Source organism: Ursus arctos, unplaced genomic scaffold, assembly GCF_023065955.2.
Source record: "Ursus arctos isolate Adak ecotype North America unplaced genomic scaffold, UrsArc2.0 scaffold_27, whole genome shotgun sequence".
NCBI classification, from domain to species: Eukaryota; Metazoa; Chordata; class Mammalia; order Carnivora; family Ursidae; genus Ursus; species Ursus arctos.
The window spans coordinates 2,973,554-2,988,927 of record NW_026622952.1 but is presented as its reverse complement, the minus strand read 5'-3'; the positions used below and the strand labels follow the sequence as shown (position 1 = coordinate 2,988,927).

At 45.1% G+C, this 15,374-nt stretch overlaps 1 protein-coding gene across 2 annotated transcripts; it reads left to right on the top strand.

The window, feature by feature from the left end:
* The first annotated feature begins 2,193 nt into the window (after positions 1 to 2,193).
* Positions 2,194 to 15,047, top strand: GINS4 (GINS complex subunit 4). 2 transcript variants are annotated; one of them, XM_057303419.1, is made up of 9 exons: positions 2,205 to 2,375; positions 3,037 to 3,150; positions 6,724 to 6,810; positions 7,619 to 7,732; positions 10,304 to 10,401; positions 10,567 to 10,655; positions 13,511 to 13,601; positions 13,691 to 13,795; positions 14,770 to 15,031. In XM_057303419.1, exons 2-8 carry the CDS (start codon positions 3,055 to 3,057, stop codon positions 13,785 to 13,787), a joined length of 672 nt encoding a protein of 223 aa, XP_057159402.1. In that variant the 5' UTR covers positions 2,205 to 2,375; positions 3,037 to 3,054; the 3' UTR covers positions 13,788 to 13,795; positions 14,770 to 15,031. The 2 variants fall into 2 exon arrangements, with proteins under 2 accessions (XP_048082245.1, XP_057159402.1); XM_048226288.2 differs by having other exon boundaries at positions 2,194 to 2,375; positions 13,691 to 15,047.
* Positions 15,048 to 15,374: the final 327 nt, after the last annotated feature.

Here is a 15,374-nt window from a genome sequence, read left to right as displayed (position 1 = left end):
CTTCGTCCAGAGACTTCACTCTCTACCTCCATGTGACCTTTCCATATGGACCTTTCAGCATGGCAGCTGCAGGATAGCCAAACTCCTTACATATCAGCTCATTGCTCCCAAGGGATATAGCTCAAGAAAGAGAGTCGGGTGGAAGCTGCACCACCTTTTAAGGCTTAACTCCGAAAGTCAGACAGCATCACTTCTGCCACATTCTCCTGGTCAAGGTGATTACAAAGTGCTCTTGAACACTGACCTCTGTGCTCTGGAGCCAAAGTATGTAACACAAGACAGTGTGCACATAAAGAAGGAAGATAGTTATTACTTTGCCAGGCAAAGGAGGCTGCAGCAGGCTAATGCCGCCAGGACTGCAAGCGCACCCACAGTAAAAGGCTGAGGGGTTTCATAAGAAAATACAGGCTCTGGATGGTTTGGGTAGGAAGCTGGTACTTGATGCCAGCTGCATTCGTCGTGTCTTCAAGCTGGTCTCATGACTAGTGCTGGTGCTGGCCATCCCTGTCTTGTTACTAAGTATACACTGAGATCAGCGAGATGTCAATATTGACACCGAGCTCCTGGAACAAAGGATTCTATAGAAAAACAAGTGAAAGGGAAGAGGAGGCTTCAAGAATTAGGAACAGAAAAAAATCTGTTTAGTTTGATGTCAAGCCTTGCTGAAGCACTAGTGTGTGCATCTTGATTTCCAGCCATCTTTACATTTCTATAGCAGTTTCAGAAGGTCTTCCCAGAGGCAAGAATATAGACACACCCCCTCCCTCAATGGAGGAGTGTCAACCTCACATTGCAAGAAGAGTACGTGGGATGAGATCTATACCAGAGCAGCTGTATTTGGAAAACACAGTCCGCCCCAACTGAAAACCATGGGATTACCAAACCATTGAAACAGCCCTTGAAAAGGCCATCCATTGTCACTAACAAAACTCATTCTGCAAGACGAGCTCAAACATAATTGTCCCTTCCTTTTGGAATCCCTCAAGGTCCCTCAGCTTCCATAGCCCTTTGTAAATATGCCCATCTGCTACTCAGGATGTTGTTCTATTTTCAAAACATGATTGTAATCAAATAAATCAGTATAGCATAGGAAACACCACAAGAAGAGTCTTCAGACTGATGGGGAAGTGACACTTCAGAGGAGCCACAAGCGGTACTTTGCACAAAAAACAGAGCAGAGAGAAAACATCAGCAATTCTGAGAAAAACTGACATCACACAAACAGAATATGAATATCTGCATACATATATATATGTTTTTGTCCTAAAGGTAGAAGGCATAGCAGTACAGGAAATGTCAAAATAACCTCGAGAGTGCAGCAGCTGGAATGGAAGCATAGCCTAAAGCCGTGTTCTCCAACCTCGCCTGCATCAGAATCCCTTGGAGAGCCTGTCCAAACACCCCCAGAGCTTCTGACTCAGCAGGTCTGGGTCGGGCCTGAGAATCTGCATTTCTCACGAGTTCTGGAGCACCGCTGTTGCTTGTGGTCTGGCACGACGCTTTAAGAACCACCAGCCTGGGGGCCCCTGGGTGGCTCAGTCTTTAAGCATCTGCCTTCGGCTCAGGTCATGATCCCAGCGTTCTGGGATCGAGCCCCCAATCGGGCTCCCTGCTCCGCCGGAAGCCTGCTTCTCCCTCTCCCATTCCCCCTGCTTGTGTTCCCTCTCTTCCATTCCCCCTGCTTGTGTTCCCTCTCTCTGTCAAATAAATAAATAAAATCTTTTTTAAAAAATATATTATTTTAAAAAAAGGAAAAGAAAAAAAAAACAAACACTAACCTAAAGGTTCTTAGACCTGGAAGTAGTGGCCACAGCTGAAGCCTTGGCGAACCCGAAGCGCCACAAGAGCGGTGGGCGGGGAACACGACCCACAAGACGGAAGTGGCCTGATTTTAACAGAGCCCATTTCTCTCCTTGTCCACCCTGTAGGCCCCGGGCACGCTGGCGATTGCACCGCGGGTCCACACCGCACCCCAAAGGGCGACTCCGCCGGGCCACTGCAGCCACGGTGGCGATGCGCCCCCTCCCGACGGTCTTGGGTAGTGTCATCCGTGAACACACACAGCCGGCCGGCCGTGGTGGGTGGGGCTAACTTCCATCCGTGAGACTGTTGGGTGAACTGGCAGCGGTGATCCGAGTCCCCGCCTCCGAGCCGTGATTGGTCAACGCCGCCGGAGCGCGGTGACGTAAGGCCGGAGCGGAAAGTTTGTGAGAAGAGCGCGGGAGCTGGGAAGTCCGGGGTCGGCTACGTCCCGGAAAGGCCTTAAGAAGATTGTTTCGCCGCCAGGTGCTCCTTGGGAAATCGCGGCTGCTTCCTCACGGCTTTCCGGTACTAGCCGCTTGTTACGGCGGAGAGCCTGTCTCCCAGGTACCCAGGTGAGCATCCGAGTGGGACCTCTGGTAGTGTGTGTGTGTGTGTGTGTGTGTGTGTGTGTGTGTTGGGGGAGGGGATTACTGTGCTTGCGGCACCCAGACCGGAGAGGGGCGGGAGGAGTATGCTCAGTTTCCCTGATGCTCCGAAGACATCCTCTCGTCCCCACCACCCACCTTCTTAGCATTTGGGATCACTGGTCCGATGGTGCTGGGCCTTGTGGCTCTGGTTGATTAGTCCTTGCAACAAGTTTAAGTGCCTGCTGTGAGTTAAGCACTGTGCTAAGCCCAGGGAGTACACAGGTAATGATGTCCCACTACTTAATGAGTGCCGGGAAGTGCCGGGAACAAAGCAGATGCGTGATTCCTATTTGAACTGAAGTGAACACAGCCCCAAAGGAAAGGACTCTACCAGGAAGACAAGCAGTTATTACGTGGCGTGACAGATGCTCAGTTCAAGGTGTATGGGGAAACACTTTTAAGGGGCGACCTCTGAGAAACTGATACCTGACCTAAGGTTCGAAGGAAGAGGCAAAGAATTGAAAAGAATCAAAGCGTGTGAATTGACTAGCGATTGCCAGTGAGCCTCTACAACACCAGTGGGAGGTGGACAGTTGCCTATTCTTGCAAATAAACTGAAGGGTATTGGTTCTTTTATTTTCATTAGGTACCGGTTTCAGAGAAGATGACAGAGGAACTGGACCTCACAGGACAGGACTCTGATGCGGGTAGTGAAGAGGTGGTCCTAACTCCTGCAGAGCTCATTGAAAGGCTGGAGCAGGTAAGCATTTTATTTCACGGAGTCATTGTGAGGATTAAATGAGATAATATATGTAAAATGCTTAGCATATTGTTGGACACATGGTAAGCAGTCAGTGTTAGCTGTGAGTAGTAATAATCCTTACAACAACCCAATGAGGCAAGTGTTACTGAACCAAGTCTCTTTAACTACAAAATATATGCTCTTAATCTCCTACACCTGCTGCCTTATTCTTGTCTTCTCTCTTTAACAGCCCCTTTCTGGAACTCTCTCCTGTTTGTTACTCTAGTATTCTCCGTTCTGTCTGTCCTACCATGCATGTTATCATGAGTGACAAAAGGAAGATAATTTTAAAATGATATCTTATATGATAATCCTTCCTGTGTGAGTAATTCTTCATTTGTTTTTATATCACAGGCCTTTTTGAAAATCTGGTGAAAACTGGCACGTTTTCCCAGAATAATATACATACACACATATCCAGAAATTTTACATCTAATTTCAGGAGATTCAGACACCCTGAAATCTGCCCTCCTATTTTAAGAGCCCCTGCTTTATTAGGAAAGGATTTGTGAAACAAAAATTCAAAAGCACAAAGCATAAAGGAAAAAATGGATACTTTCAGCTACACTAAAATTGAGAACTTTTGTTTTTACACGTTGATGACAGTAAAAATACATGCTGCAAAACTGGGAGAAAATATTTGCAGTAATAGTATCCACACTATATAAACAAACTTTACAAACTACCCAATAGAAAAAATGAAGTCTTTAACACTCATCTCCCAGAAGTGGAAACCAAGATGTCCACTAATCGTATGGAAAAGATGTTCAGTCTTTTTAATAATCAGTAACCTAAAAATTTAAATGCCAAGGAGATACCACTTCATACCCATCAGATTGGCAGAAATGAAAAAGATGAACAATAAAAAGCAACATATAAATAAAACAATATAAAGGATTGTGGAGCCATTTACACACTTGTTTACTCTGGTGAATTGGTGCACTTTGAAAAATAATTTATCATTGTCTTGTCAAGTTGAAAACATACATATCTTGTGTCCCAATCTTTCTGTTCCCAGGTACAAACCCTAGAGAAAACTTCCAGGAGACATGCACAAAATGATCATAGTATTGCTTGCAATAGTTAAAAACCTAAAGTAACCTAAATATCCATCAACAATAAAATGAATAAAAAGTTACGATCTATATAGACAATGGGAAAAAAAGACAGCGATACAACGAGTGAAAGAGTCCTGCAACAACATGGATGACTCTCAGGATCATAATGTATGAGGAAACCATTTATGCTAAGCTCAAACACTTGCAAAACAGGCAGAGCTCATGGCACACGCTGGTAGGAGCCCCTCACAGCCACAGCTTGGCAGTGGGTGAGCGGGAGTTTCATCTCACCTGAAACTCTGCCGCAGTGCCCTGAGCACAGCCCAGGAGCTGGTCCACCGCCCCCCCAGCTGCTGTAGCCGGACACAAACTCATAGGCTGCAGAGCATGGCCTGAGGAGCCACCTGACAGGGCCACTGATAAACACAGCTCCAGGAGCATATATAGGATACTCATGAATGCCTGTTAAAAAAATGATTTAAAAGTTATTACCTACAGTGCAAAGTTTCTCACTTTAATGATTGTATTCGTTTGCTAAGGCTGTATTACAAAGCATCACAGACTGGGTGGATTAAACAACAGACGTGTATTTTCTCAACTCTGGAGGGTAGAAGTCTGAAATCAAAGTACTGGCACCGTAGGGTTCTTCTGAGGCTTCTCTCCAGGATTGTAGATGGCCATCTTCTCCCTGTGTCTTCACGTGGTCTTCCACGTGTGTCTGTGTTCAGATTTCCTCCTCTTTGAAGGACACCAGTCCTCGAATTAGAGCCCGCCTAATGATCTCATTTTAACTTAATTACTTACCTCTTTAAAGACCCTGTTTCCAAATGCAGGCACATGCCGAAGTGCTAGGAATTAGGACTTCAACATACGAGTTGGGAGTGGAGAGGAACACAGTTAAGCCCATAACGATGAACAGATTGTCATTAAAAATTTTGATCAGGAGTCAGATGTAGCTATTTCAAACATAGAACCTGGTTATTTTTTTTAAAAAGACCATGGATTTAAATGCAAGTTTCTCACTAAATATTTTGAAAACATTTTGTTTGAAAGTTTTCTACTGATATAAATTTTTCCTAATGTTTTAAATATTTTTACCAAAATAATTTCGTACTGTCAATGAGAAATCCCCCTCAAATCTACCCCATTTTACCCCAGTGTACCCAACAAGTGCTATCATTTTCTTTGAAATCATTGGGAATCATGTGGAGAAACAAATGTAGTGAGACTATAGAAAATTAAATACCAAGGTCAGGCTAATGATTACCTTTGAAGAGGGAGGAAGACACAGGGACTTTTAAGATAATGATAATACTTGCTGATGAAGTTATGTGTACACAGGTGTTTATATTTCTATTCATGTTATATGTAACAAATATTTCTGTACCTATTCAGTATTTAATAAAATCTGTTAAAAAGAAAAACTCCTGCTTTGTAAGTCCTCTATGACAGTTCGATCTTTTCTCATTTGTAATAATCCTTGAAAATACAGAGTTTCTTTCTAGTTAATTTTTACGGCACTAATACAGGAGCTTGAGCCCGTGAAAAAAAATTTTATGATAGTAGCACTTCCTACTACTTAATAATATGTCTTCATGGTGATAATTGGAGACTCAGAGACTCAAGGACATCGAAAGGACTAAAGTGAGCCTGATTGGCATGTAATTTTGAGCTTTGCTTGCAACTAACTTTCCTGTAATTGAAAGACAAGGTTAGCTTTCCTTAGTCACCTGTGGATATTTCAGTTCTCTAAGCCTTGGTAATTTCTGAAATTTACCAAATATCTGGGCCTGAGTCATAAATTAAGGATTTAACCTCTTGTTCCAAAACTATTTAATAGTTGATCCTTTTATATTGTGATCCTTTATACTCTTAGGCGGTTAGTAAATAATCTGTGTTTTTTCATTAATAAGGTAAGGATAACTGTATCCATTCCTCTCAGATATTATAATAATGAATGAAAAAGTGCCCTAAGCTCCCCAAATGAGAAGTGTAGATTTAGGTTACTTCATCTCTCAGAAGGGCGCTGGCGCCCCCTGGTGGGAAATAGCGGGTGAAGTCGTAGGAGCGTGTTGATGCTATTTGGTGAAAGGTACTGTTAGAGCACCAGGTGGTGTTGCTCTCACTAGTAGGCATCATAGCATTTTTTTTTTTTTTTAACAAATGGTATTAGGGAACTGGAGAGGCAAACTGACAACATTTGTGAAGTGAACAGTGATTTTTTTTGCAATTTTGGTTAAATATAAGATTGGAAGCACAGCCTTCCTACTAAAAGAAATAGAAAAGCCATCCATAAACATAGCTTGTTTTCAAAGCATTTCCAGTATTTCCAACTCATGGGCAAACAGTTTTCTATTCCAGAAATAGCTGTGATTTTCACGGGATATGTACAGACTCACAAGGTTATTTTGCTCCATTGTGAACGATATATATATATATATTTATTTATTTGGTGGGGGGCATTGTTTTTTAGGCCTGGATGAATGAGAAGTTTGCCCCTGACCTGCTGGAAAGCAAGTCTGAGATTGTGGAATGTGTCATGGAACAGCTAGATCACATGGTAAGAGTTGCTTATGTCGGGATTACAAAGGAAGAGATCTTGAGAAGGGTTTGTCAGCATAGCGAGAGGTTGAAGTCTGATATGAAATCCGTTTTTGTTTGGCCCAGCCTAGTGGGTTTTTTTAATCTTGAATTAGTTACCTGCGTTTATAAAGCATGTGCATTCCTGTGAGTATCTGGACGTCAGCTTCCCCTGCAAAGTCTAAAACCCTGTCAATACTGGGCCCACGTTTCTATATGAGAACAGCTGATCAGAGCAGGGTAAGGGCCATCCCCCTTTCATGGGCTCTCTTCCCCACAGTCCCTACCTGCCCACCTTTCTCAGATAGCTTGGCTGCCTGGCCTCCACAGACACTTGAGTTTGTGGCCCTTGGCGTAGATGGACTGGGCTTAAGTCATTATTAGCCTCAGAGTAGCTTTACAACATTGGTATTTTGCAGTTTCTCAACTGGTGATTTAACACTTCCCTTAGACAAGTCTTCTGTCTGCTATATTATCTCCTTTACAATTGGGCCAGACTTCTTCTAAGCCCTTCCCACTGACCATATTCAGATTCTATTCAGACGGTTGTTTTCTAAAAGTAAATGAATATTTGTGAACTTTTTATAATGAGGCTGTAGTCATACATTATATGTGTAAGAAAATGAGAACTCTTAGGAGTTTTTTGGTTCTCCTTTGACCTAAATGTAGTCTTTGAGTCCTCAACATTGCCCGTGATGATAGTCCCTGTGGAATTGTGCAGATTGAAGGAAAAAGGTCCTTCATCTGAATATCATGTTTTTTACATACTTCATTTTCTCTTTTAATAGGAAGAAAATCTCAGGAGAGCCAAGAAGGGGGATCTGAAGGTCAGTATCCATCGAATGGAGATGGAGAGGATCCGCTATGTCCTTAGCAGCTACTTGCGGTGTCGGCTCATGAAGGTTTGACATGGAGATACCTGTAGGCATTAAGGCAATGCAGTTTGTAATATAGACTGAGTATTTTGGGGGGATGTTGGACTGGGGTTGGGAGAATCCGGGGCCTGAAGATGCCGCGAAGCCCCAATATCGGGGTAGCTAAACAATAAGGAGGGCAAGAGATTATTCTGGAGAAGCGTGGATGGAACATGTGTTGCACACCTCCGGGGACACGTTTGTAGCCTGTTTGTCTGCTGTGTGAAAGGTGCCCCCTGGAATTACAGCATGGCGGTGCCGAGGAGTCGTTTGCCTTGGTTGACTAGAGAACACTGACCAGAGGAGAACCAGTATCAGAAATTATTTTGCAACTATCATATAGCCAGTGTCAAATTGACCATGATAACTTGACATTCAGCCGTAGTGCTGAGGCCATCTAACTTACGAAAATGAAATTGCAAAGCATTCTTGTTTTATATGATGTCTATTTTAACCCAGAAAGTTCTTACTTCCTTGAAGTATCTTCCCATTAGGTTCCACTTGTCCCCTTAGTTATTACAAAATGAATACATCCTCTCTCCTACATGAGAATGCTCTCAGCTAAACATTTCAACCATTTATTTCCATTTACTCTCCTGGCCCTCGTTCTGACAAAGGTTCTAGTTTGTCGGTATCCTTAAATCATACCACCTGCAACTGAGTACAATATTCCAGTTGTAGTTTGGCCACTTTTGTGAAAAACAGGATGATCACTTCCCTTATTCTGGATATTAAACTAGGAGTAATGCCACCCAGTATCACATTAGCATATTACAGATACATCACGCTGTTCATTCTGCACTTGCCATGAACTCTAGCCTCTTTGAAGTTTTTGAGTTACTATTTTCCCATCTTGTCACTATCCTGTATTTGAATGGTTTGATTTTTCGACCTCTAAATGTGGGGTTTGATACTTACCCCTTTTTTCCTTCATCTTATTAAATTGGGCCATTTCCCTGCTCTCTGGATCCCGATCTTGTCATTTAATATATTAGCTATCTCTTAACATTTTATATCTTCACTTTATGTCAAGTTTGAGAAGTATGTCATCGAAGGTCTTATCTGATTCATTAATAGGACTGGGCCAATGACAGAATATTCTACCAGAGACTTCCCTACAGGTCAACATCTGTCTGTTGAATCAGTGTTTTTTGTTCAGCTCCTGAGTCTATACTGATCTATACTGGCACAGCCCTGGCTCTGCATTTTGCCAGCAAGGATGTCATAACAATGGTGTCACGTGTTTTGACAAAATGGAGATTTTTTTTTTTAAATATGCCTCTCCACCCCACCCTCAACTACCAGGCCACTCACTTTTTTTTTTCTTCTTAAGTTGGATAAATCCTCTTCATGTTAACCACTTAATTTTCTTTGAGTTCACAAACCATCTCTTAAGTGATCTATTCTAATATAATGCCACCTACCAATGTGAAGGACATTAATCTGTATTTGAAGGTTCCCCCGCCTTCTTTGTGTTTTTGAAAATTGGGAACCCGGCCCGTCTCCACTCTCTCAGCTCTTCTGAGCGCGGTGATTCTGAGAACACGAGACTGCCTGTGTCGGCAGCGCGCTAAGTGATGGAGGCCGTTCCCGCAGCAGTTTACGCGGGCTAGCGCAGAGCGCCTCGTGCACTGAAACTCCGTACGGATGTCCATTTATCCTGGAATGTAACCCACCCAAGCCCAAAGACGTGAACTCCTTTAAACAGATAAGTGCTCGCGTATCTTGGCCTCAGGTCCTCCTTCCCATAGTCATTTCCCTGCTTGTACTTCCTTCCACAGAGAACCCTAACAGCCCTGACTCTGAGCTAATCCCTATGCAGGTCCTGACCACATATCTTCATGTAACTTTTAGCTTTTTTTTTTTTTTTTTCTGTTTTGTTTTTGTTTTTTCCTGGTAGTTCTTATCATTTTTTCCTAGCCTTGCCTCACTGTGGACTTCATCCTTGCTGGTTATATTCTTATAATTAAGAGTCACTGTTCTCGGGTGCCTGGGTGACTCAGTTGGTTAAGCATCTGCCTTTGGCTCAGGTCATGATCCCAGGGTCCCAGGATTGAGTCCCACGTGGGGCTCCCTGCTCTGCTGGGAGTCTTCTCCCTCTCCCTCTGCCCCTGCCCCGGTTAATTCTCTCTTTCTCTCTCAAATAAATAAATAAAATACTTTTTAAAAAATGTCGCTGTTCTCTCCGCTTGTGTATTCTGTATTGCCTTCCCATCTTTTGTACACGCTTCATCTTGTAGAAGGACAACAGTAGCCTAGAAATGTTAAATGATATTTCTCTCCCTCATTAATATCACTTACAGCTGTATTTTCGTGTTTTCTTTTATGAAAGCCTCTCATCCTTGTTAAATGGTCTTCCTTTTTAGAGCCCGTATCTTTGCTCTGAATTCTTTGAAACCTGCCTTCTTGAAATCTTAGAAGTCTAGAAAGGGTCTTGACTATGAAGACTTGCCATTTTTTAAGTCAATTCTAGTTTAACCTCAACTTATTTCAGAAAATTAGTATATTTGACTCTCGAATCCTGACACATTTACACAATGCTTTTTTATTTATCCTTAGATAGAGAAGTTTTTCCCTCATATCCTTGAAAAGGAGAAAACACCCCACGAGGGGGAGCTGTCTAGCCTTTCTCCAGAGGAGCTGGTCTTTGCCAAACAGTGAGTAAGCAGCACGCATGGGGACTGCTTTTGTCCTCTGGCTTGTGAGCATGAGTTTTGGTGTTTGTCTCCATGAAGTTGATGGCTGGGCACTGTTGTGTGTCTGGGAGCCTGACCACTCCTGCCAGTCAGGTGGTCGCAGCGATTTGAATTCCTCTCTTTCAGGTACATGGCTAACACAGAGACCTACCTCAGGAATGTCGCCTTAAAGCATATGCCTCCTAACTTACAGACGGTGGACCTCCTGAGGTCAGGTGAGCAGACCTGTCTTCAGGTGCCTTAGGATAAGATCTTCATCTTTACTCTCTAACCTGGAAAAATAAATATGTAGATAAGCAGAAAAGAGAAGAGAGGAAGTCATTTGAGCTCAAAACAAAACAAAAAAAAATCATTGCGGCGCTTGGGTGGCTCAGTCGGTTAAGTGTCTGCCTTCAGCTCAGGTCATGATCTCAGGGGCCTGGGATCGAGTCCAATGTCGGGCTCTGCGCACAGCAGAGATTCTGCTTGTCCTCTGCCCACCCCTAATCCCTGCTGCTCATGCTCTCTCTCAAATAAATAAAATCTTTAAAAAATCATTAAAAGCAGGTATAAGGGTAGCCTTTTCAGCGTTACTTTTGTGGTATTTAGCTTAGGTTGAAATTCTTATGACAGCCGTTAAAAATGTAGACTCGTTCACATACGCAGTCATTCATTCCTTCAGCCGGTATCTACTGGGCATCCACCCTGGGCTAGGCCCTTCTGAGCACTGAAGAGGCAAAGTTCTCTGCTCTCAAGGGGCTAGCACGCTTTTCCTCACAGATTCCAGCCCGTGCAGGGATTGTCTAGCTATCCAGAAGGAGTTAAATCTGGGGCTAAAGAGACCCTCAGTGACTCCCAGTCACTTCCCAGCCATCTGAAGGAAGGGCTCCCAATATTTTTGTTGTGTGGGGCATCTTATGGAAAGAGGGGCAGGGCTAACTAAGAGCAGGAGGAAAAAGAAAAGGCAGTGGGGGAGGGGGGAGCAAAGCCAAAGCCACCTTTGTGCTAACCTGGCACAGTCCCCTTAACATCCTGCTGAGCCAAGGAAAGGGAGTTATGGTAGTCACTCTCAATCTCAGATTAGCCAGCTGGGGACCCCTGACATCTAGGTTAAAGTCCATACTCAGTCGTTCACAGCAAGCCCTATCCCAGCAGGACCTCATCAGGCAAAATTGCCAGATCAAGTCAAGTAGTTCTCCGGGGGACTGGGATCTACCTTGTTCACAATCTAAATGTAATGCACTGAGGGCACAAGTTCAAGTACAACTGAGCCCTGGGAATTCATCTCCCACCTACTCTGTGCTGGGGGCCACCTAGTGACCCTCCGTGGCAGGCAGAAGAGTTAGAACAGCTGGAGACGTGGTTCCCGGGTGTGTCGGGCAGCTCAGGCTGCTGTAACGAAGGCGCACAGACTGGAGGGCTTAAAGAACAAACATGTCCTTTCTGGAGGCCAGAAGTCTATGACCGAAGTGCTAGCAGGGTTGGTTTCCCCTGGGGCCTCTCCCGTGGTTGCCCCTCTGTGCACGTGCACCCCTCGTGTGTCTTCCTCTTCTTTATAAGGACACCAGTCAGATCGGACTGGGCCCTGCCCTAACAATCTCGTTTTGACTTCATTACCTCCTTAAAGGCCCTGTCTCCAAATACATTTCCATCCTGAAGTACTGGAGTTAGGGCGTCAAATACGCGTTTGTGGGGAAGGGGGCAAGTGCAGCCTGTAACACCAGGAGCAAACCCATAGCAGATTTGAGGGCCTCTGAGCTGCTCATTTTGGTGAACCTGCCCGAGGGAAACAAAGGGCCCGGTCTATGTCCAGTTCTGCCACTTTTTGTCTGCACCTCGGAAGACGAGGAATGAGGCAAGGACCGCACCCCTAATCACTGCCGCATCACCTAGTTGGTTAGAGCAGCCATGCGCACGCATCTAAACTCCTGAAGCTGAATCTAACTGAATCCCACTGATGCTGGCCGACACCTCCTAAAACACATGTCACTTGTCCCAGATCCCTTGCAAGGACTAGAGCCAAGCCCCTGGAATGGGAAGCTTGTGGAGGGGATCAACCTGACCCAGTGAAATCAGTCTTGCTTAGTTAGCCCAGGTGCCCTGAGTCCCCCTCAGGCCTCTGGAGCATTATAGACCCCGCGGGCAGAGTGAGGGAAGGCGTGTTGACATCTAAGCTGGGTTTCCTGGAATCAGCTGCCCAGCTGGGTCAACTGGCCCTGTGAGGTTGGAGGCTCTTTGGCAGGCTCCAAACCCTGAAGCGCCCAAGGGCCCCCCCTTAGACCTTTGGAACTGGTTATCTGAACCCCCACCTGTGGATGAGGGAATCAAGGGCAATAGGAATGCTGAGCTAGGCTCTTAGAACTGAGAGTTATCCAGGAGGTTCTGAGAACCTGCAGTTGATGGAGTCCTCTGGGTACACATGGAGCTCCAAGAAGTGAAGAGCTGTCGAGCAGCCCAGCCTGGGGCCCCTCCTTACATGCAGTGGTGGCTGGTGGTAGAAGAGGCAGCAGCCTCTCACCCTGGAATCAGCCAGTGAAGGACCACTTACGGTGAAAACCTGTGTTCCGTCATCTGACACTCAAGACTCTCCCCGTGTGACCCGATCTTTCTAATGCTCTCTCCTACTAGTGCTATATATAAAAACATTTTCTCACTGGATTTACACATATTTGTCCTCCCAACACGGTGTGCATATTTCTGACTTGGCCCTTGCCGTTAGCTCCCAGGCTCACTGAGTCTGCATTGACGTCTTCCTCCCCACTTCCCTGAGTGACTGTGCCACCAATGTGAGGCTTTATCAGATGCTGCCGGTAGCCCTTTTCAGAGTGACTCAGTGTCACGCTTGCTTCTCTCTTTCACAATGTGCTCCTTTCACGTACTCAGCGTCTGTTGAATGAGCCGTTGCTGTGAGACCCTAGATAGAAAGTGTGCTGTTTCTGTGAGGAGCCAGATCTCTCCTCAATTCACCCTCCCTGCAAAATACTGTCACATCAGGGGTCCTTTAGTGCTCGGGACAGTGAATCCCAGCAACTTTCCCAGATTGGTCTTGTTGGCTGAGCATTTTCTGACTGCATTATTGTTTCTCTGGCAGTTCCCAAACCAGATCTAGATTCATACGTGTTTCTGAGAGTGAAAGAACGACAGGAAAACATCCTGGTAGAACCAGAAACAGATGAGCAAAGGTGAGCGACATGTGACCTTGATGGTGGGACATACGCCTCCACTGGGGGCACCAGCTCAGCTCTGCATACATTTGTTCTTCCTTTTTCAGGGACTATGTGATTGACTTGGAGGAAGGCTCACAGCACTTGATCCGATACAAAACCATTGCACCCCTGGTCGCTTCTGGAGCAGTTCAGCTGATATAAAATCAAAAGTAAATACACAATGACGGCATGGGACCCTAAAGAAAATGTGTAAGAACGCCTTACCGCGCTGTGCCTGAGGACAGCCGGCATTCCCGGCAGTGCTGGGGGTTACTTGGGCATCGAGGAGGAGCTCAAGGCACCATTCCTAACTTGCCACACGTCTTCACTGCCTGCCATCTTAGCCACCATCAGCAGATGGCGCCATCGCTCTGTTGATTCCGCTCGCTCGCCGAGCCCTGGGAGAATCTCACTTTGTGGGCCTTTTTCCTTTGTGGTATTTCTTGAGCTAAGGGAAATGAGGCAACCGCAGTTCATAAAAAAAGCATCGCTGCCTATGATTAGGAGATGGTAGTTAGCCCTGACCTGAGAGTGACCGGGCAGTCCGTTCCCCTCCCCAGTAAGAAGACTACAAATGCAGGGGCGCCTGGGTGGAGCAGTCGTTAAGCGTCTGCCTTCGGCTCGGCGTGATCCCGGCATTCAGGGATCGAGTCCCACATCAGGCTCCTCTGCTGTGAGCCTGCTTCTTCCTCTCCCACTCCCCCTGCTTGTGTTCTCTCTCTCGCTGGCTCTGTCAAATAAATAAATAAAATCTTAAAAAAAAAAAAAAAAGTATAAATGCAGTAAAAAAACAGAAGATGAAATATCTTCTAGATTATCTCACTGGATTGTGTGAACTAACCTTCTGGAACCTCTAATATTGGACTTAAAACCGGTTTCTGCCCTGGTTAACTGAGAATCACAACTAAACCAAGAAACCATTACCGAGTTTCAGTTTTGTGCCAGATGGGGCCTCTGGCCAGTTCTCAGTTTGTAACCTCATGCGGTATGTGCTCCCTTCTGCTAACCTGCAGCCTTCCCTGAGACTCAGGCAGCTTTGCCAAGCCAACCTCCAGGCCATCTGGCCGTTCTTGGCCAGGGATCTGCTAACAGCAACATAAACTATCCTATCTTGTGACCTCAGTAACAGCGTTTCTGTTTTTAGCTCTACTTTCTCAAGGGAAGTGGATGAAGTTAACACGAGCAGAGAGTGTCACAGTGATGCCTGAAGGAAGGATGTAGACAGTGAATGAATCGTCTTTCCCTGAAACGTGGTAAAAAGGAACCTGCATTCCAGTCTTTCTTGCTGATGAGAAGGCAGCAGATTTTCGTTTATGTGATACAGGCTGTTAGAGTAATCAATGTCATATGGCCACCATTTCCAAGAGAAATCACTAAGTAAAAGCAAGGAGGGTTTATTTGTTAATAAAAGCATTTTATATTTCATGCAGTGCTTTATTTTTTCCAGTGTTTTTACCCTCTTCAGCTATTTATAAAGCAAATATGTATTGAGCATGTAGGGGACCAGGCACAGTTCAAGGCACTGAGGCTCCAACCCAGAATAAGACACAGAACTGGAACAGGGAGACTCACTGAAGAGTAACTAGAGTGGGAGTTTGAGAGATTCTCACCTCATTCAGTGAATCTCACTAAATTGGGCCAAGATCTGAATACCAAGGAGCCAGACACAGATCAAAAGGAAGGTCATTCCAGACAGAGAAGACGGCTTATACAAAGGCCCTGAAGCAGAGATGAGCTCCGCCCACAGTC

Coding starts and splice junctions, on each gene's coding strand:
- GINS4 (XM_048226288.2), top strand. CDS start 3,055: ATGACAGAGGAACTGGACCTCACAGGACAGGACTCTGATGCGGGTAGT. Junction 10,402..10,566: donor GAGCTGGTCTTTGCCAAACA/GTGAGTAAGCAG, acceptor CCTCTCTTTCAG/GTACATGGCTAACACAGAGA. Junction 13,602..13,690: donor CCAGAAACAGATGAGCAAAG/GTGAGCGACATG, acceptor TTCCTTTTTCAG/GGACTATGTGATTGACTTGG.